General features: G+C 37.3%; 1 protein-coding gene across 1 annotated transcript; it reads right to left on the reverse strand.

Moving 5' to 3' along the window:
• LOC109836400 (DExH-box ATP-dependent RNA helicase DExH1) lies at nt 371–19,475 on the reverse strand. The gene is made up of 15 exons (XM_020404288.1): nt 19,320–19,475; nt 18,944–19,043; nt 18,646–18,873; nt 18,416–18,511; nt 14,496–14,771; nt 12,646–12,849; nt 12,396–12,548; nt 11,376–11,468; nt 4,761–4,975; nt 3,734–3,893; nt 3,386–3,659; nt 2,747–2,939; nt 2,429–2,615; nt 1,547–1,915; nt 371–762 (listed from the first exon to the last, which is right to left on the reverse strand). Exons 1-15 carry the CDS (start codon nt 19,343–19,345, stop codon nt 646–648), a joined length of 2,691 nt encoding a protein of 896 aa, XP_020259877.1. The 5' UTR covers nt 19,346–19,475; the 3' UTR covers nt 371–645.

Consider the following 20,763-nt stretch of genomic DNA (forward strand, 5'->3'; position numbering starts at 1 on the left):
ATGGCATTTAAGTGCCATATTTAAAAATTTTAGGGTATTTAAATGCAATTTTTAATAACTTCAGGGCATATAAGAGCTACCAAAAATAAGTGAGGGAATATAAGAACTTCAGGGTATTTTCTAGCTACCAAAAACAAGTAAGGGTATATAAGTGAAAAGTAGATGAAACAATAGGGTATATAAGTGCAATTTAACAGGTTAAACTTGCCTGTAGATTTCTAACTTGTTCGGGATTCCGATAGCATAGAAGAGTCACGTTCCATGTTGCACTGGATAGGACTGAGGATTCCATAGACGTGAAGTAAAGGCCATGTCAAACAAAACGAAGACTTGAAGCTGGTAATTTCAGGTTGCCACTGCATAACCTCTATGAATAGAACTTGTTAGCATTAAATCCTAAAGAGGGATAATATTTATTGCATAACATAACATTTCTATAAATACATATATAAATAATTGTTACAATAAATAGGCTTACACTTGGGCAATCAACAAAAATGTGCCTCGCGTGTACTACTTCCGGAGGACTCTAAAGCAAAGGTGAGAATAAATTCTCAGATGATGACCAGCAATTAGGGAGCCAGTACTACTACTCTTTAACAAGAACCGTTAGAAGATTGATCTATATACCAATAATAAAAACTTTCAGCTGTGCAACAGTTCAACAGCTGCAGTAACAACACCCTTTCCTTCTGAGTAGACATCTAGTCGTGGTTCCTCAATTTTCCTTTGAAGAAGTCTATCGAGCTCCCCTCTCAATCTCTGTTAGGAAAAACTCATATCAGATATTACATACAAGAACAACAACAACGACGACGACAACAAAAACAATAAGACCCTTCAGCACAAATCTTTGGTTACAGAATCATGAACCTTTCGCGCACGCGTATGCGCGTGAAATCATGGATCCTTCATTGAATTAAAGGGTTACAACCATTCTCTTGTTCTATTGAGGTTATATAACCACTTGTATCCCCTGAAGTAACGCTGAGATGTCATGTAGGAATCATACTAAAATGTGTCTTTTGCCCTCTGAAAAAAGGACAAAATCATCTTATTTGAGGGTAAAAGTAGTGCCATCTGAGATTCAGACAGTGTAAGTACTGAAAACCAAATGCGAGCACAGTACCATACTACAGGAAGCATGCCTGGAATTAACCCTTAAATTAAATAGCAAAGTAAGGACCATAAAGGCATTAGTAAATCTCATTCTCATTAATCTATAACTTTGTATAAGAATGTAATAGTGGTGAAAGGTTGTTCCTCAATTGAAAAAATCACCCACGCAGAAACATAACCAACCATTAACAAGCCTTTGGCATAATTTTACTGTTAGTAAATGCATAAGGATCCAATCAGAACTACCCTTGTACGAATGAGGCGGTCTACACCACAAATAGAAGAGTTAAAATCCCCATTTAACCCCCGACCACACATGAATGGTATAGATCGCCTCATTCTGTTGCGTTGTTGTGATAGAATCTGCCCTCTTAGTGAATGAGCATTTGGAGCAGAGATATTAGAGTGCAGTTGAAGCTTGTAATACCTGAATCAGTTGTATCACACTTTTTGGTGCAGAAAAATGAAGATAGCCTCCTAGCATTGTGATATCCTCCCCAGTTTTGCTTGGCTTGAGTGTGCCTCCAAAAAGAAGCAAAGCATACTCTGATATGTTAGTTGAGTCCCTGATATAAATGCTCGTAGTTTTCACCTTCTCACTGTAAACCAAGTAGGGCAGAGGAAACAAGTGGACCCCTGCATTCACAGAAGCAGGATGGATGTCCACTTTCCCGACGTCCTTACTGTAGAATGCTGTCCTCTTCCCTCTTTTTTTGCACAGGATGACATTAGGGTAAAGCCCAGCACATAGAATAGCAGAAATCATTTCCATATCATGCCCATAGTGGTTATATGCCTGGGATATATGAAAATAAGAAGGCATATATACTTAGTACCACACAAAAAGAAATTGCACAAAGACAGCAAAGAGCTGAGAAATGTAATTCTGTTATCAATTTATGAAAACCCAATACACGTAAGGTTCAGAAACTTAATATTCTATAGACCTATTAAGAAATTTAACAATTAAAGTTTTGAAAGAAATGCAATTCCATCATAATTTTATGCTAACCTAATACGCACAGGGACAAGAAATTTTAAAAAGTATTTATGGTCCAATGAAGAAATTTAGCAACTGAAAGTGAAGTTTAACAAGAAACGTAAAGATTTAATCATCTAGTGAATCTAGACAGAAAGAGAAACATAACCGCTGTAACTGCTGTATATAATGAGACTTACAATCAATCAAATCTAGAAGAATCAGTTAGCAAACAGCACGACCAAACTTGTGTAGTGAAATGCATACACTAACAGGATGCCACACATTGATTGGGACGAATTTATGAACAGAAGAACCTGAAGATCATACCTTGATTCCTTTAGCTTTGTCAACAAAGCCAATGTCTGACAAAAGATCAAGAAACTGGCCTCGCATGTCATCCATCATCTGCAGTGTCATAGGTGATAAAAAGTTTTGCCAACAAAAATCACGAGCTCTTCCACTACGCTTTGCATCTTTCCATGTATCAAAAGCTTTCAGAAGAGCAATATGATCACTGCAAACCGTTAGCAGTCAATTAGAGAAGATTTTAACTACAGAAATGAACTTTATAAGATCTATTAAGTTTATTTCTTACATGTTTATGTAAGTTGTGAAAGTTAAAATAAGTGGAATGGCTAGGCTCACCTGCAAGAATCACCAGCAAATGATCTTTTTGCACTGTCAGCTTCCTCTTTCCTGTTTATTGGTAGAACAAATGGGTCGCGGTGTGCAAGAGCAGAAGCTATTGTCAGAGCTGGATCCAGGCACTGGAATATGGATCCCATGAGTAGCATCTTTCCAATATTGGGATCCAAAGGCAGCATACAAAGGTGATGACCTATTTTAATTATTACAGAAAAAAGTCAGAAAGAAGTCATGAGAAAAATGACCAGAAAGAAAGAAACATCCATATCATTATTAGATTGTTTTATATGTAATATATGTCCTTAAAAATCACACGTATTTTCTTAACTACCACCCAAAGCTAAGTATTTACAAAACTACCCCCAAAATACCAACTTTGGGAGAGGGGGAAAACACCCTCAAAACAACTATGGTGAGTAAATATTTGACTTGTTGATATTATTACATTGCATTTGCAAATCAATCCATCAAAGCTGATGGTTTGTGGATTCGGTGATTTTTTATTTTTACCTCCAAAGTTGATGATTTGGGGGGAGTTTTGCATATATGCAACCTAAGGGCATATATACAAAGAACCCTATCTATTATAATCCCTATTTATATATTACTGCAAAACCACTAATATATACTATCACCAACCAAGAGGAGTGAGTTCTTCTATTTCATCTAAAGCCCCTATTGTTTTGAGAAGTTCAATTGCATTCTGAACAGCAAGATGATCAGGAGGCTGTAGTGCCTTCGCTAGAAATGTGGCAACAGCACCCAACTGTAGGCTCTTGATATTTAGGCAAAGTTCTTGCAAGGGGGTTCTGAGAATTTCAGGTAACTGATATTGGAGCATTGCTTCATGAACAAGTTTCGGATACAGCCTGTAACACACTCCTGGCTGAACACGGCCAGCACGCCCTCGTCTCTGTATGAAAGATCCCATAATTAGACAAATCAATTGACAGTCAATCACCTATGCTCTTGTTTAAGCTAACTTACCTGGTGTGCCGAAGCCTTTGATATCCATGATGGCAATAGACATGCCAACTTATTCAAAGCATCATAACTTGTCTCCTTTGCCTTTCCGCAGTCTATGACATACACAACATCATCTATGGTAATACTGCTTTCAGCAATATTGGTTGCTAAGACAATCTTCCTGCAACCATTGACATGAGACAAAGATGAATTAGTAATTTAAAAACTATCACTGATACGGATTCCATCGAAAAAATTATATCTGTATCATTGATAACTAGGGGATGCTTAGTAATTTGCAATAAGAGTAGATATGCTCCATATGGACTAAAAATTTTGATAATGTAAAACACATTACAAACAAGACTATTTTCTCATGGCTGTCAAATTTCATAGCCTTCCAGCTACCATATCCAATTTTCCAGCATTTCCAATCTAGAACCCTGTTAATTTCTAGATTTGGTGGAATCGTATGAAAACCATGTTCCTGCCTATCTTGATTTTACAAATTGATAATGTAAAACATATTAAACAGGACTACTTTCAGATGGCTATTTAATTTCTTTTCCTTCCAACTGTGATATCCTGTTTACATGCTAGAACCCTCTTTATTTCTACATTTGGTGAAATCTATTGGAAATTCATGTTCACACTTACTTTTAGAATTTGATGTTTAACCTAGGGCTTCTAGATTACAGGAGCAAAGATTAAGAACTTGATTGTCAAACTAATATGCTTATCATCTTTACTGCTTGCTGTTAACCTAGGCTTCCAAGGCTACAGGAGTAAAGATTATGAACTTGATTGTCAAACTAATTCATAGAGGAAAGAAATGATGAAAACTAAAAGGTCATCTAGCTGGGCTTAAATTAGGATTATTAAAATTCTTTGTTGCCTGCAACTGAGGAGAAAATAGATAAATGTATATCTAACTACATATAAAAGAGGATTTCTACGTCAAAACATTCACATATTTTGATGTGCTTATCATTAAAGTTTAAACTCAATAAACTTAAAAATGTTTAAATTCAAGAAAAAGAGTACTCACCTCATATTACTTGGAGGTCTATCAAATATTTCACGTTGATTCACAGTGGGCATTGAACCGTGCAACGGAAGAACAAGAAACCTGCTAGAATTTCCAAGAAGAGTGTTTGCTTTAATCTTTTCAAGCAACTTGGATATTTCATCCCAACCGGTAAGGAAGACAAGAATTGCTCCATCCCCTTCATTCCGACAAATATACTCGATTGTTGCTTCCACCTTAAAAGTTCAAGTAAACAAATATAAAATCAAATTCTACAACAGTATTATAAAAAAAAGAGAGATATAAAAGCAGAAAATGGCAGGTTATATATGCTGTATATAATTAGACAAACATATATTTGCAGTCATGACAAGTCAACTCTTTTTCAATCAACACTGGGTCAGTGTAGAACTGGCCCTTAGAATATTCAAAACTCCAAGTTGCATAAAAGCATTAATGTGGCCCACCCAAAAAGTTGGAACGAAGGGTTGCAGAAGGTCATAGAGTGAAGCACAATAAAATCAAGAAAATTTCCTTAAGGTTGGCCAACATGTCTGGCTACCATATGGTGTAAACCCTTTAAAAATTGGTATCAAACTCTGAAAACAACCAAGAACATATATAGACCAGTTAAGTCCAATGGCTACAAATTTGGAGAAAGAAATCTATGGTGCAAAAACTAGTTTAAGACACTTGGATCACTCCCAAGAGAAGTTGTGCCTCGAGTTACACAGACCTTAGTTATAAAATAAAAGCTGAAAGGATTCTCATCTTATGTGAACTGGAAACAAACATGCAAAAATGTCCGCTAAAGATACATGATCAATTTGTACAATTCAAAGAAATATAAGGTTAAAGCAAACATATGTGTAAATTCATAACAATATAAGCAACAAATAAAAGTAACAACTTAAGCCAGACAAAGCTTCAGCAACAATTCTGTTAGAATTAGTATTTGGGTTATCGGGTCAGGGCCATTAACCCATTAGCCTATTACCCATATGTACTCCTATATAATATAAACCCTTGTGAATGAATGAAAAGGTGGACTATCTGATTTTCTCTCTCTTAACATGGTATCAGAGCGGTAACCCTAACCCTACCTTTTTTTCAGCTGCCGCCTCTCCACGGGAAAAGAAAAAAAGAGAGAAAGAAACTAACCCGCTCGTTTTCTTCACCTAGATCCAAATCTTCGTCGCGATCTTCCGCCGCCCAAGCTTCACCGATCCTCGTCTTCGCCGTAGCTCCGAACCAATCTGCCGAACCCTAGCCGCCGCTCTGGAGTTCACCGTCCTGCAGATCCTCATTTTTTGAGTCGTTGTTGTCGTCTTTCAGCCATCAGCAGCCGGCGTGCGAGCGAAATCCCCAAACCCACACCCTAAATCCTCAGACATGGGTCGCGTCTGCACAAAAATAGTGATGAAATCCTCCCGCCAAGTCATCGAGCGCTACTACTCGCGCATGACCCTCGACTTCCACACCAACAAGAAGATCCTCGAGGAGGTCGTCATCATCCTGCGGAGCTCCTTTTTCTCTTTTTTGCAGTTTGAGCTTGGGCCTGGTTGCTGCCATTTTTGTTTTTGCTGCTGTTGTTTTCATTTTATTTTTCTTTTCCTATTTGTATTTGGGCCTTTGTTGTAGGGCCTGGTTGTTGTTTGTATTTGGGTCCTTGTTGTTAGGCCTTTGATGAGGGTGTAAAAGTGTACACAAATTTAAAAAAAAACAAAAAAAAAAGAAAACAATACAAAAAAATCTCTTGGATGAGATCTCTAACCTTCGGGTTTATGAACACTAACCTTCGGGTTCCTGAAAACTGACCTTCGGGTTCTAACCCGACCTTGGTTTTTTTTCTCTAACCTTCGGGTTCTAACCCAGGTTCTAACCTTCGGGTTCTATTCTAACCCTCGGGTTTCTGTTTTAAACCTTCGGGTTTTATACAAGAAGATTGTGATCCTCCTGCTACTGTATCTTGTTCTGTAACATTGACAGGATCTGATATATCTTCTGTTGCTGCTACTACCCCTACTATTGCTGAGATCTCTGCACCCAAAGTCGTATTGGGAACCACTGTGAAGTTAAATGACACAAACTATCTTCTTTGGGCTCAGGCCTTTCGCATCTTCATTGGAGCTCAGAACAAATTAGCTCATCTTCTGGCCCCTCCTCTTGCTTCTACTGATCCTACGTATCCCGCATGGATCTCTGTTGACTGTTATGTGATGACTTGGTTCCTTAATAGCATGGAAGCCCAGATCAGTAGCAGTGTCATGTTCTCGAACACTGCTAAGGAGATGTGGAAAATTTTAAAAATTATGTACGGGGATGAGAAAAATGCATCACGTGTGTTCGAATTGTATGAACGTTTTTTCTCCCTTCAACAGGGCGATTGCTCTGTACCTGAATACTTTGGTGAGCTGAAAAGTCTGATCAATGAATTAGAGATGCATCAGTCCGTTGTTACGGATGCACCAACACTGTTGGGATATCGTAGGGACCTTGCAGTGTTCAATTTCTTGTCGGGTCTGAGTCCCACTTTACAGTCTCAAGTGCGGGACTAAATACTAGGAGGAGATACTATTCCTTCTTTGACTACTACTTTCTCAAGAGTTATGCAGGTAACTATTGGAGATTTTGCTGCCTCAACGTCTACTCCGTCTCTTGACCAGTCTGCTATGTTCTTCGGACGTGATAGAGGTCAAGGTTGTGATCGTGGATGTGACCGTGACATAAGGGGAGGACGAGACTCTTTTGGTGGAAGACAAATTGACTCAGATAGGAATCTGCGCCAATGTCACCATTGTGGAAGAACTAATCATATATCTGAGAAATGCTGGGAAAAATTTGATCGTCCTGCATGGGCCCAAATAGCTGATACTACATCTGCTGCTTCTCCTACCACTACTACTTCCGCTTCATCCACAGTTCAAATTTCTCAAGCTAAATTTGACTGATTACGTCAACTCGATCTCTCCCAGATCTGCTACTCATGCATCCTCTTCAGGTAGGATGCCTACATTTCCTCTCCTCACAGATCATGGATATTAGATTCTGGCATCTCTTCTTATATGACAGGTATAAAGGACCACTTTGTTTCCTTAAACCTTTCTGACAAGTTTCCATCGGTCCGGATCGCTGATGGGACATACTCTCCAGTTTTTGGTGATGGAGTAGTTCATGCTACTTCATCGTTGACTCTTACTGATATTTTATATCTTCCCAAGTTCCCTGTTAGTTTATTGTCCATCAGTCAGTTCACAAAACATAACTGTAAAGTCATATTTTTTTCTTCTCATTTGTTTTTCAGGACCTAACAACTGGGATGAAGGTTGGTTCGGAGCATGAGAGAGGAGGCATGTACTATTTGAATGACAATACGCCCACTACTAGTCTTGTTGCAGAAAAGTCTCATCATTCTTTACTATGGCATCAACGCCTTGGTCATCCATCGTTATCGAAACTTCGGTCAGTCATTTCTATCGAGTCTTTTGTCTCTTCTTTAGGTTGTGAGTCTTGTGAATTGGGTAAGCACCATCGTGCTACCTATCAGAGTCGTGTTGATAAACGCAGCAGTTCTGCGTTTGAGTTAGTCCATTCTAACATTTAGGATCCTTGTCATATATCTTCCGTAAGAGGTTATAGATATTTTATTATCTTTGTTGATGACTTCTCTCGCATGACTTGGCTTTATGTTTTAACAGAGAGATCTGAGGTTTCATCTGTTCTCGAAATATTTTACAATAAAATCAAAAAACAGTTTTCCACCTCTATTCATATCCTTCGTACCGATAATGCCTTGGAATACATAAAAAATGATATCTCTCATTTTTGTGCAAATATAGGTATTCTCCATCAAACTTCATGCTATCACACTTCACAACAAAATAAAGTTGCTGAGAAGAAGCGTAGACACATTTTAGATGTTGCTCGAACCGTGATGATACATATGAATGTTCCAAAGTATTTGTGATCTGATGCTGTTCTGAGTGCATGTTTCCTGATCAATAGGATGCCCTCTTCTGTTCTTAATGGTAAAATATCGTTCACATGTCTTTATCCTGATAAACAAATATTTTCTGTGGTTCCTCGTGTTTTTGGTTGTACCTGTTTTGTTTAGGATTTATCTCCGGGATTAGATAAATTATCTCTCCGATCTATTAAGTGTCTTTGTAGGATACTCGCGCACTCAAAAAGGTTATCAGTGTTATAATCCATCCATCATGAAGTATTTTGTGTCCGCAGATGTTTTTTTTTTGAGTCAGTTCCATACTTCTCTTCGACTAGTTCATCTCCAACTGTCAATCCATCTGTGCCTCTTCCGTCTAGTGCTCCTACTACTGTTCCATTGCCTGCTTTCATTCCTTCTGCTGACGAATTTTCTTCAGGATTACATGATGCCTCTATTGTGCCACATGCACCACCGTCACTACTGACGTATTGTCGCCATCCAAAAGTTTTTGCTCCTCTTTGCTCCTGCCGAACAGTCATCTCCCGTTGCAAGTCTGCCCCCTTCTAATCTTTCTGCTCTAGATATTTCAATTGCTCATCGAAAAGGTAAATGGTCTTGTACTAATCATCCTATATCTGATTTTGTTTCCTATGACCGTCTTTCTCCCTCTTCTCGTCAGTTTGCTTTGTCCTTGTCCTCTATATCTCTACCCAAGTCATATGAGGCCGCGTTAGTTCCTGTAAGGAAACAGGCCATAAATGAGGAGACGGATGCATTTGTTTCTAGAGGGACTTGGGATCTTGTACTTTTTCCTACGGGTGTTACGGTAGTTGGCTGTCGGTGGGTTTATATCTTGAAGTATCGCACAGGTGGTTCGGTTGATCGCTATAAAGCTCGTCTTGTTGCTAAGGGTTATTATACTCAAACCTATGGGGTCAACTATCTTGAGACATTCTCTCCCGTTACTCGTCTTAATTCTATTCGCCTACTTTTCTCTATGGCTATTAATCTGGACTGGATCATGTTTCAGCTGGATGTTAAAAATGCTTTATTGTATGGAGACTTGCAAGAGGAAGTTTATATGGAGTAACCTCCGGGGTATGTTGCTCAGGAAGAGAATAATGTCTGTAGGCTTAAAAATACGATTTATGATCTCAAACAAAGTCCACGTGCATGGTTTAAGAAATTTAGTACTGCTATATCTGGTGTCAGTTTTAAAAGATGTCAGTTTAATCACTCAATCTTCATCCGAAGCACTAAATCTGGTTTGGTGATTCTGACAGTATATGTTGATGACATCCTGCTAACTGGGAGTGATCTTGCTGTCTTAGCAGAGACTAAGGAGTACCTTTCACGTCACTTTGTGATCAAAGATATGAGAAAACCCAAATACTTTCTTAGGATTGAGATTGCATATCAAACAGGCCGTCTGCTTCTATCTCAATGGAAATATGTATTGGATTTGTTAGAAGAAATAGACCTTTTAGGGTGTAAGCCAGCAAGCACTCTAATGGAGGTGAATGTGGATCTGTAGCATGATAATAGTCCTCTCCTAGATGATGCAGGTCAATATAGGAGAATGATTGGAAAGTTGATCTATCTTACTGTGACTAGGCCTGATATTACCTTTGCAGTGGGAGTACTGAGTAGATTTATGCATAAACCTAGAAAGGTTCACTGGACTGCTGCTCTGAGGATTTTAGCTTATGTTAAAAGATGTCCTGGAAAAGGATTATTATATAAGAAACATGAACATTTACACATCTCTGCCTTTTCTGATGCTGGGTATGCAGGAGACATAGGAGATAGGAAATCTACTTCTGAATTTTGTACCTTTATTGGAGGAAATCTGGTTACTTGGAGGAGCAAGAAACAAGATGTAATTTCTCGATCTAGTGCAGAGGCAGAATACAGAGCTATGGCTCACACTGCGTGTGAGATGATATGGTTGCAGAAGCTGTTGACAGAGTTTGGTTTTACTCAGCCTGACCCTATGCCTATGCATTGTGATAACCAGTCCGCTATCTATATTGCAAAGAATCCAGTATTTCATGAGAGAACTAAGCACATTGAAGTTGATTGTAATTTTGTTAGAGATGCTTGGGAAAAGAAAGTGATCTCTCTTCAGTTCACTCCGTATGCAGAATAGTTAGCTGACATTCCCACTAAAGCTACATCACCTAAGGTGTTTTCATCCTATGTAACAAGCTGGGCATGGTTGATATAAATGCTCCAGCTTGAGGGGGAGTGTTAGAATTAGTATTTGGGTTATCGGGTCAGGGCACATTAACCCATTAACCTATTACCCATATGTACTCCTATATAAACCCTTGTGGATGAATGAAAAGGTGGACCTCTGATTTTCTCTCTTAACAAATTCTAAAAAGAAATATGCTATAACATGGATCAAGTCTCATCAATTTGGGAACTAGATTTGCTGCAGTTCATCAAGGTGTGTAGGACTGGCATATCAACTTCAAAGCTATGCTATAAAAAATATCCATCAGCACTGCAACCAGAGTGAAAAGCCAAATACTCATATATGTGGTCTGATACAGACAACTAATTTTCTAGGATTTTTGGCCAAATCTAGTATAAGTTAATTGTAAATAAAGAGTTGATTGCAATATTCACCAAGGTACAAATGTACAATAGCATGCCACAATCCTGCTAAGAGATTAATTACTTACAAGACCCAAATCTAACTGTGCACCAGACCAGGCCTCAAGAGACTGCCGTGTAGATATGCTGTAGCTTTTGAATTGATTGTTGATATCAACATCCTACATCAGGAAAAAAATTATATTGCAATTAATTAATGCAGGAAAACATCCAAATTGCAGAGAGAGGTTGAAACAAAAAATATTGAATTGCCCATTAAAGCCTGGATTTCGTAACCTATAAAATATGCAGTGTTCCTCTTAAGGTTTGAAAAAACTAATTAAATTGAAATACTTGTAATCATTATCTTCATGTTTAAAAGATGTTTGACAGCATGTAAGGAAGTGTAGCTTGAAAGCACAAAATTAGAAATATAAGAAATAAGGGCAAACAAGTGGACGAGGAACTGCTTAAAGCAGATAAAGAAGCATGGCTGCAGTAAAGAACTATGATATGCCAACAATCAAGAAGCAGCAAAGTTAGCACGAAAATCCATATAACGTGTTCAATTTCTCTTTGAACCAAAAGAAGGATCATCTGAGAGACCCAATACTTACAAAAGCAATTCCAGAAAAAGAGAACCCCACCATTATGTTAAAGCTGAAAGACAAGCACATACAACTGATAATAGGAATATCCATCTTCGAAAGAGTTTATTACTAAGGAGTCATCGAAAGCACAAAACAAATAAACACGCAGAGTATGGCATCACAGTCCCCAGCCTTCACTACGCTGAATAAAGGGCTTCCACAGAAAGATCATCTCCATCTATACAAGTTTTTTCAATCAAAAATTAGCATGAAGGGAACATGCCCAGCTATTGCCACCCATGTTGCAGCAGCTGAGTTGTGGTATTACCCCTTTCCAAGTTTCTAGGGTCGGCATCAGACAATAAAGGAAATATAAATCCGCTACACAAAAGCATTGGGTGAAACGGCAAAAAAAGGACAGTTTGCAAAAGAGAAAAGCTGCTGTTACAAAACATAATACTTGAAAGGTTAGGTATGAAGACAAAGGAAATAGAAGCCAATCTAGCTTTTCAGTTTTACCTCGAACATTTCAGTCAATGGGTCACTTTTCGAAGATAGCTGTCTTCTTCTTCTTGAGCCGCCTACAAAATTGTCAGTCTCTGATACGATCTTGTAATGAGTTTTCTCCAAAACATCCTCGAGAAACATCTCAGCAACAGGAAATGTCAACCCCTGGGCAAAAAGTGAACAAAAGATAATAAAAACAACAATAATAATAATGACCATGATAGGAAATAGTAGAAGACAGTTCAATAAAATATTCTAGTACCGGAATATGGATAGTCGGTGCATTTTCAAAGTACTTAGAGAATAGGTCAGCATTTATGGTGGCACTCATTAGAATTAGGCGAAGGTCTGGTCGCCGGGGAAGAAGGTCACGCAAAATTATGATGAGAAAATCCTCATTCATGCCTCTTTCATGAATTTCATCCACCAATAAGTGACTGACACCACCCAGATCAGGTTCCTGAACCTGTCAGATAAATGATAAGCAATATCAAGTGCAAATCATTTGAGGTATTTTCCCGAAAGTTCCTGGTAGTTGTCTGTCAATAACATAAAGATCACGGCAGTTTGCATCTGTAAATTCATTGTAATTTCATAAAACTGAAACATAAATAAAGGTTCATGTATCTAATCATAATTAGTTTTATGATAATTATTTTTCAACTGATTTGAAGGTTTGAAGTATTTTTCCGAACAAATATAGTTACATATTTTAATATATTCAGTATTTTGAAGTGTATAGAAATTTCTTCGAACCAATAGCATATTAACATCTTTTCCCCGAACACATTTCTCTATATCACATACTAATATCATTTTCCTAACAGATATATCTTCATTTCTCGTGGTTGAGAATACTTTTCAGTAGATTCTACATTCTCCTCCAAACCTTACCAACCTCTCGCATCTCAAATTGTCTTGATCCCTTCCTCTTGCTCTTACACTAGCCTAATTCCCGTAATTCATCATTTCATACTTAACTGAGGGGTATTGGTAGGTGAAGTATCAAAGGATAAATTGTTGTTTGAAAAGGTGTTTCGAGAAGCGTCAGGTTTTTTTTCTTGACCTAATGTTTAATTTAAGAGAAATCTTAAGACTTTGTTGAAACCGTTTACTCAGTTAAAGGAAATTCTATATAGATGGGGCATGCCATTTCTGTGAAAAGTGAAAACCATGGATCAGCTTGGAAATCAGAGTTAAATTACAATAGATGGATCTAGATGTTTTTTTGATTTATTTCGGCAGTAAAAAATTAAATTGTGTGTTAAATCTAATTAAAATTAGATTGGCCATCATGGTTAACTTTTTATCTATTGAAATGTGTTAATATAACTTGGCGCAGAGGTCTTATCGATATATTTGTTTGTTCAAGAGTATTAACATGTACAAAATGTATGTTGGGCTGGCATATCCCACGATATGCTAAGTGCTTAGGATGTAGATTATATAATTCTTGTAAATGATTAAAAAAACATTTTCATAGTTCAACTAACATTCTGATAATTTTCAGATAGCATTTTAGTAGTCACAATGAACAAATTCCAATTGTTCTTCAAGTTTCAAACTGTTTCAAAGTGTCCCATAGTGTTTATGTCCGCATTGGTATAATTCATAATTTTTAAAAATTGTATCAGTGAACCCACTAGATCTTTGATACACGAGTTAATTATTATTAGTTTATAGCTAATAGCTCCACTGTGACTTGGAGCTGGTTATGACTTATGAGATAGCTATGATCATGCTATTTTCTTTCTTATCCTGATGTTCCACTGATGAAATTCTATTTCTAGCTGAATGTCTTCCAAACATTGTTTACATTAAAAGCTATGTGGTTCCTTTAACAAGATGCAAGTGGTTGGAGCCAGGCCTGTTTTTCACTTTGGACCCCTAAACTAGGCCTGAAATAAAATCCACCAGGCTCGGGCCTGAATCCGCCAATTGCCAACCAAACAGAACCAAAATCATTTGGATTGGCTTATACTTGAATTTCACAGGTAAAAGAATAGAAATGTGATGTTAAGATCAATAGTCTTTATGAAAGTTATGAACATAATGCAAAGATGGCCTTTATTTCACCAATAAAAGATGGTAAACTCAAGAGTATCTGAATACCAGTCTCCGAAGTAACACCCCAGTTGTACAGAAAAGAAGCCTTGTCTGAGCTGAACGCTTAGCTTCTAAACGGATTTGGTAGCCAACAGTCTCCCCAAGATTCTCACCCCTTTCTGAAGCAATTCTTGCTGCCACAGATATAGCAGATATACGACGCGGTTGAGTGCATATTATATTACAATCTGCTCCACGGAGATGTGATACTTCCTCCTCGAGTATAAATTGGGGTAGCTGTGTAGTTTTTCCACACCCTGTCTCTCCAGAAACGACCAATACCTACAGCTCAAAGTATAAGAAAAGATTCAGAACACATTTGAACCTTAAGAACAGATCCAGAGAGAGACGCTTTTCACAATCAAAATAAAAAATGAATCTATTGATGCACTGACTATATAGACAACAAAATTTTGGACAAACCACAAAGAAGAAACAGCCCTACGCATTCTGTACAGATTTGTCATTGTAAAAACATCAAAATTTTGGGAATTCATAAAGAAAAGGCATGATATTTAGATATCCAAATAGTGCAAAATTTCAAGGACTTTGTATAATCTCGAGATTAGCTGAAAGAAACAACACCAATATCTGCTTCTTTATCCAAACATGTATGCAGCTTCTTAAGCAAAAGCTTCTGCCTTGATGGTATTATAGATAATTACATTCGTGTAACTCGGAAGCGGAGAAGTTAATCATAATCTACGTTACCTGGGTACTTCTATCGAATGTAACTCTAAAGCGGAAAAGTTAATCAGAATCCAAGTTACCTGGGTACTTCTATTGGGAAGCCGTACCCAACACCTACCCGTACCCGTACCCAAACCTCTTGGACACTTCTTAAATATATGCATAAGTTTATCAGGCGTATACTCGATTATACAATACATGTTCTAATTTAAAACAGTCATACACTTCTTGGATGTGTACACTACACTTCACATCTATCTCTTATATATTAATCTTATGTAAATGATAAAACAATATTGATCTTAGATAAATTATTAAGTTTAATATATATAAATATACATAACATGCATATATAATGATGTGTCCCCATACCCTACCTTTTACAAATTTGTCGTGTCCATACCAGTACCCGTACCCGTACCCATGCAACCTAGGTCAGAATCCACAACCTAGTGTTTATGCTCTTATCCAACATTCTATACCAGTGAGATACAACTTATGATATCCAAATACACAAATGGATGACCGAGTAGATACCTAAGAATCTATACTCTAACGAAGAAGGTTTTTCCGTGTCCAACAGATGCAACTCAAGTGGATAAAGAACCCACATTACATATTTATGTTGGACATATTAAAAATATGAACCAAACTAAATGTATTTTTATTCTGGCATTAGCATATATTTTTAGCTTTCTGTCTTATATTTGTCTCAGATATCAAAGGAATTGTTCCCGAAAATAAATTTTATCAAATTACATCTGATTGCAAAATTTTGCCAACTGTGACTCCGCAGTATATTGCATGAGCTCAAACTGTGACAGGGCTTCCTACTGTGACAGGGCTTCCTGCTGGCTAACTATGCTACACCAGTGACCTAAAACACAAAGGGATGACTGAGTAGATACCCAAGACTTCATACTCCTACCAAGAAGGTTTCTCTGTGTCCAACAGAGGCACCTCAAATCGATAAAGAACCTACATAACATGTTTATGTTAGACATTAAAAATATAAAGTAAACTAGATGTGCACTTTTTATTCTGGCATTATCATATACTTTTAGCTTTTGTCTTATACTTCTCCCAGAGATCAAAGGATAGTTCCCTAAAAGAAGTATTATCAACTTACATAGTTACATCTGATTGCAGACTTCTCCCTACTGCAACTCTGCAGAATATTGAGATCAAAACTCTGAGACAGGGTCTTCTACATTTCAAGCTCCTCTTTTCAATACTATTGCAGTATAGCTTAAACTAATGTTGGCCACCGACTTTTAGATGAAAGACATTAAAGAGGCTGCCTGAAAATTCTAGAGAACGTTTCACTGAAGCCATTTGATTTAGAATTTTGTTAAATAAATGACATGGAATTAATGAAGCAATACTTTACAAAATGATTCTTAGGGTACTAAAAACCTCCAATTATACCCACGAGGGTCTAGCCGAGTTGGTAAGCTGCACTGTGAGTAGTACTCCAAGGTCTTAGGTTCAACTCTCCTAGGGAGCGCCTGACAAATTTAATTTCGTGGAATACCTGAGGCTGTGCGTTAGGGGTGCCCTTTAGCCATGCCCGGGGGTTTGATACCCATGGTCCGAAGGATCATGGGGAAGTTCCCTCGACAAACCAAAAAATAAAACCTACAATTATAGACATGAACACAAATGACATGCTCCAGCATGGACAACGAGTTTCAGACACTGCAATTGTCCAAAATTCATACATGAAGATGTATATGGCATGTGTCAGGCACCATAATCCAACGTGGACATTAAAGATAGCATGTGAATGAGGATGCTCCAAGCATGTAGGTCCATCTATCTCCATAAAATGCATAAGCTAGATTTTCTTTCGTGAAAATTTTGGTATAATATCTTTTATGGCAATATTTCAATAATGAACCAACTATTATCACCACTATAAATGTTTTCAAGTCAAACGTCTATCAATTTCTCATAAAAATTGGTATTTACTCGGGACCAACGTTAGGAACCCTATATTTAACTAAAGGATGTTTCTAATTTAATGCAGTTTCCTCCTCCTAAATAATTTCTAGCTCCACCATGGTATATGTATACAGTTATACTTTTATCATATCTTGCATCATTTTGCCAGACATTCATCAGGCATTCTCATTTTTTCTGCAGTCTTTTTTTTTTTTTTTTGCATAGTTGATCCTCTTTCAACATCCTAGTCCACAAGCACGATTGGTGATACAAAAATTGATGAAAATTGATCATAAGAAAAATGAAAATGGTAACTCTTAAGTACCTCTAAGTCGGTTTGGAAAAAAACTAAGCTTTGCCATTTTTGGTAGACTTTCATTATAATATATTATAAGACATCACACACAATATATGACACAACAACGTCCATCAACTACAACAGCTAGAAACAAGAGGACTCAACCTCTAGAGTGAAAAGGACACAACATCATGACCCGAGATACCATGAGTGACACATCTCCTTGACAGTATGAAAACACAGCTATAGTTGAGAAGAGTATGAAGATTTTAAGGTGTCTTTTGGTATTGCAAGTATGTGTTGCCTGCCTGGTAGACTACCAGGAAAAATTCATACTTGCTGTTTGCTATGCTTTTGATGACTAAGTCTATGAGAACTACAATTAGCATTACGAAAAAGTATCCGACAGGGATGATTATGGCATTAAATGTGCACACAAAGGATGTCAACCATTAGATATGGGCACGAATCTCGAAATCTAATGATCCAATGGCTAACATCATTTGGTACACTTTTAATGCCATCGACCCGTCTGCACTTCATACTTTTCCTAGCATTACAATTTACATCACAATGCCATTTGGAATGGTTGTTGTAAAACAGCATATGTAACAAAAGACCCCTTACATATACTATGGTCACCTTATGGATTAAGGCATACTATTTGGAGAATAGAAGTGCACCGAACACCACTTGATGCCCCCCAAAGTGGGCAATTGTAAAATCCATTATCAAGTTACATGTTACAGAATTTATACAGCAAAGAAATGACAAGATACACATCAGAGGCATCCTACAGTGTGACAGAATAAAAAGGGTATAACATAATGAGATAATCGAGTCAAAAACCCCTTTTTCTTGGGAAAGAAAACGCTTGCTATTCTAAAGAACAATGTTGCATGAGAAACCAAAAAGAAAAAAAATTATATACCGCTTTGCTTAGTCAGTTATTCCAGATAACATGTGATGCAAACTACGTTAAAACATGTGATACCTGATTGTCTGCCACAGCTTTTAGAAACTCCTCTTTAACCTTATATGCTGGTAACTTTTCCCTAAACGACTGCATTGCTCTTGCGCTTGGAGTGGACTGGATTGAACCAAAAAAGAAAAAGAAAAAGAAAAGAACCAGATTTAATTGATTATGCACAATTGAATACAATTTGATGAAGTGAAGCATAATGTAAGAAGTGTATCAAAAGCCATTGGCAACTTTGCATATACCTTCTTGGAGATCTGCATGTCTCTAAGCTCAAGACTGAACTTTTCCTTCGGAACACCCAATCGTGCTCTTGATTCACCATCTGTTGTAACCATGTTAGGCAAAGACTGTTTACTTCCTTGACTGGAGGTAGGGCTGGAAGTGCTACTGGAACCAATAATTCCTGATGTTCCTATGGATTTTGCCAGAAGATTCTCAACTCTTCTCTCGGTCTCTGTTGACATATTAATCTGCAACGTGGGAACATGCTTACCATTGTCTAATGATATCCAAATAAATAAAAGTTCACATGAAACACACCTCTTTCTGTGCTGATCCATGTCGTTCATCAAGATCTGCACGATAATCTGGCAATGGAACTTTGCTAAAAACAAGAGATTTTCCTTTGTTGTAAGCATGGCTTTTTCCCATACAAAGAGTAAACCAAAAGAAAGAAACATTAGCTTTCCAAACGATTTTGAGCAGAATGTGATTGATGATATAACAAAACATGCTAATTTCAGCTAGATCTCAATTAAATATAGGCAATGATGTTTTGCTTTTGGTCACAGGTACAGGTTAGCAGTCAGCAGCAGCGAAAAGAAAATATAGAGATATATGTAGTATACAGAACAGAATGTTGAGGGGCTATAAAAAATGCATGAAAAAATATTGAAAGCAAAAAAAAAAAACATACAAATGAAGGCCGTGCTGGCGAGCCATCTCTGCAAGAGTATTCTGCCCGTCATGCCCAAAGTTCCGCTTAACCACCAGCTCCTTGTGGCCACTTTCATTCAGTTGGCGCAACTTAGTCTGCCATTCATTTTCATCCAGCTTTTCCACCTGGAGAAAAAATGCAAGCAGATAATAAAAATTGAACAAAGTAGAATTGTTGTCTTAAAGCAACTTATATCTTAAACAGTGGAAATCTAAAATATCTCTTGGATGCATGAGTATTCCACCGACAAAGGCTCTTAAATTTGCTAGAATTCTGCTTGTATCCATGAAATTGGTACTGCAACAGCTATTTGTCATACTTAAGATCTTTCGATCCTGTTTTCAAGAACAAACAGTTAAATTAATCAAATGCAAGCACCACGAACAATGAGATTCTTCTGGCGCAAAGTTTTTAACTTGAGACTGTTTAAAATGTGTAAACTTCCTTTATGGGAGAATGAAAGGTCCCTCAGGCAGGAAGGCATATATTTCTTTCGCAGTGATCCAAGTACTAATCCATATCCCAAAATAATCTTAGACGACAAAAAAAGCATCCTCAAATATTTGAAGCCGGCTATGCGATCCATTTCTTCCTTCAGCTATATTAAGAATCATCTCCTTGATTAAGTTGAAAACTACTGCATCCATTTTAACTGCCTAGTCCTATAATTCGTCATCATCACTCCAATTACTGTGATCTGTAACTCTTAATTCCAAATATACTGGCCTCAACTGTACAAGCTATACTATCTCACGCGATTCTCCTTCATGTTATCTTTATGAACAATGTTTCTAACTTCTAATAAATGCATTCATTTCTTACTTACAACACACAACCATTCACCTCTATTATCTCTTTTCAGATGGACCCACTTTCGGTTTACATGTTTCTTAATTATTGAGGTTATAATTGCCAGCCTTATAGCCATCTCATGGAACCTTGCTTACCTCCATAGCCATTCATGTTCACATTTTCTCAGCAAGTTTTTGTCCATTTTACCCATCCTTCTTTGACTATGTGAGCCAAGACTCAAATTCGACACCACAATTATTGATAGATATTTGATACTGATTACATAAACTTTCCACTACTCGCTTTACATACTTCTTGACCAACAATCTACACTATATGCCCATTTCTGTTCACTAATTTGCTAATCTCCTACCCACCACTCAGGAAACAAAGAAAAATAATTTATACTGTAGTGGCTCCATCGCCTTGTGCGGTCTGTATCTGCTTATGTGTCGCATCACAATTCAAAATTTGTATTTTTTTTCCCATTTAGGAGTGGAAAAAACCTATGTTCTACCATTCTGAAACTTGAATTTTTGCTAACCTATGTTTAATACAGAGCTTAGTCTTATATTTCTTTTTAATTCCAAGGACAAAACCATATTACAGAAGTATCTCATTGTGTACCATT

This window comes from Asparagus officinalis, chromosome 4, assembly GCF_001876935.1.
Source record: "Asparagus officinalis chromosome 4, Aspof.V1, whole genome shotgun sequence".
In the NCBI taxonomy this organism is placed as follows: Eukaryota; Viridiplantae; Streptophyta; class Magnoliopsida; order Asparagales; family Asparagaceae; genus Asparagus; species Asparagus officinalis.

Excerpts from the sequence above, each read along its gene's own strand:
- LOC109836400 (XM_020404288.1), bottom strand. The coding sequence starts at position 19,345 with ATGGCTCGCCAGCACGGCCTTCATTT. Across the intron at positions 2,616-2,746 it reads TTTGCTGGTGATTCTTGCAG|TGATCATATTGCTCTTCTGA; the intron begins GTGAGCCTAGCC and ends AACGGTTTGCAG. Across the intron at positions 1,916-2,428 it reads ACAAAGCTAAAGGAATCAAG|GCATATAACCACTATGGGCA; the intron begins GTATGATCTTCA and ends CATATATCCCAG.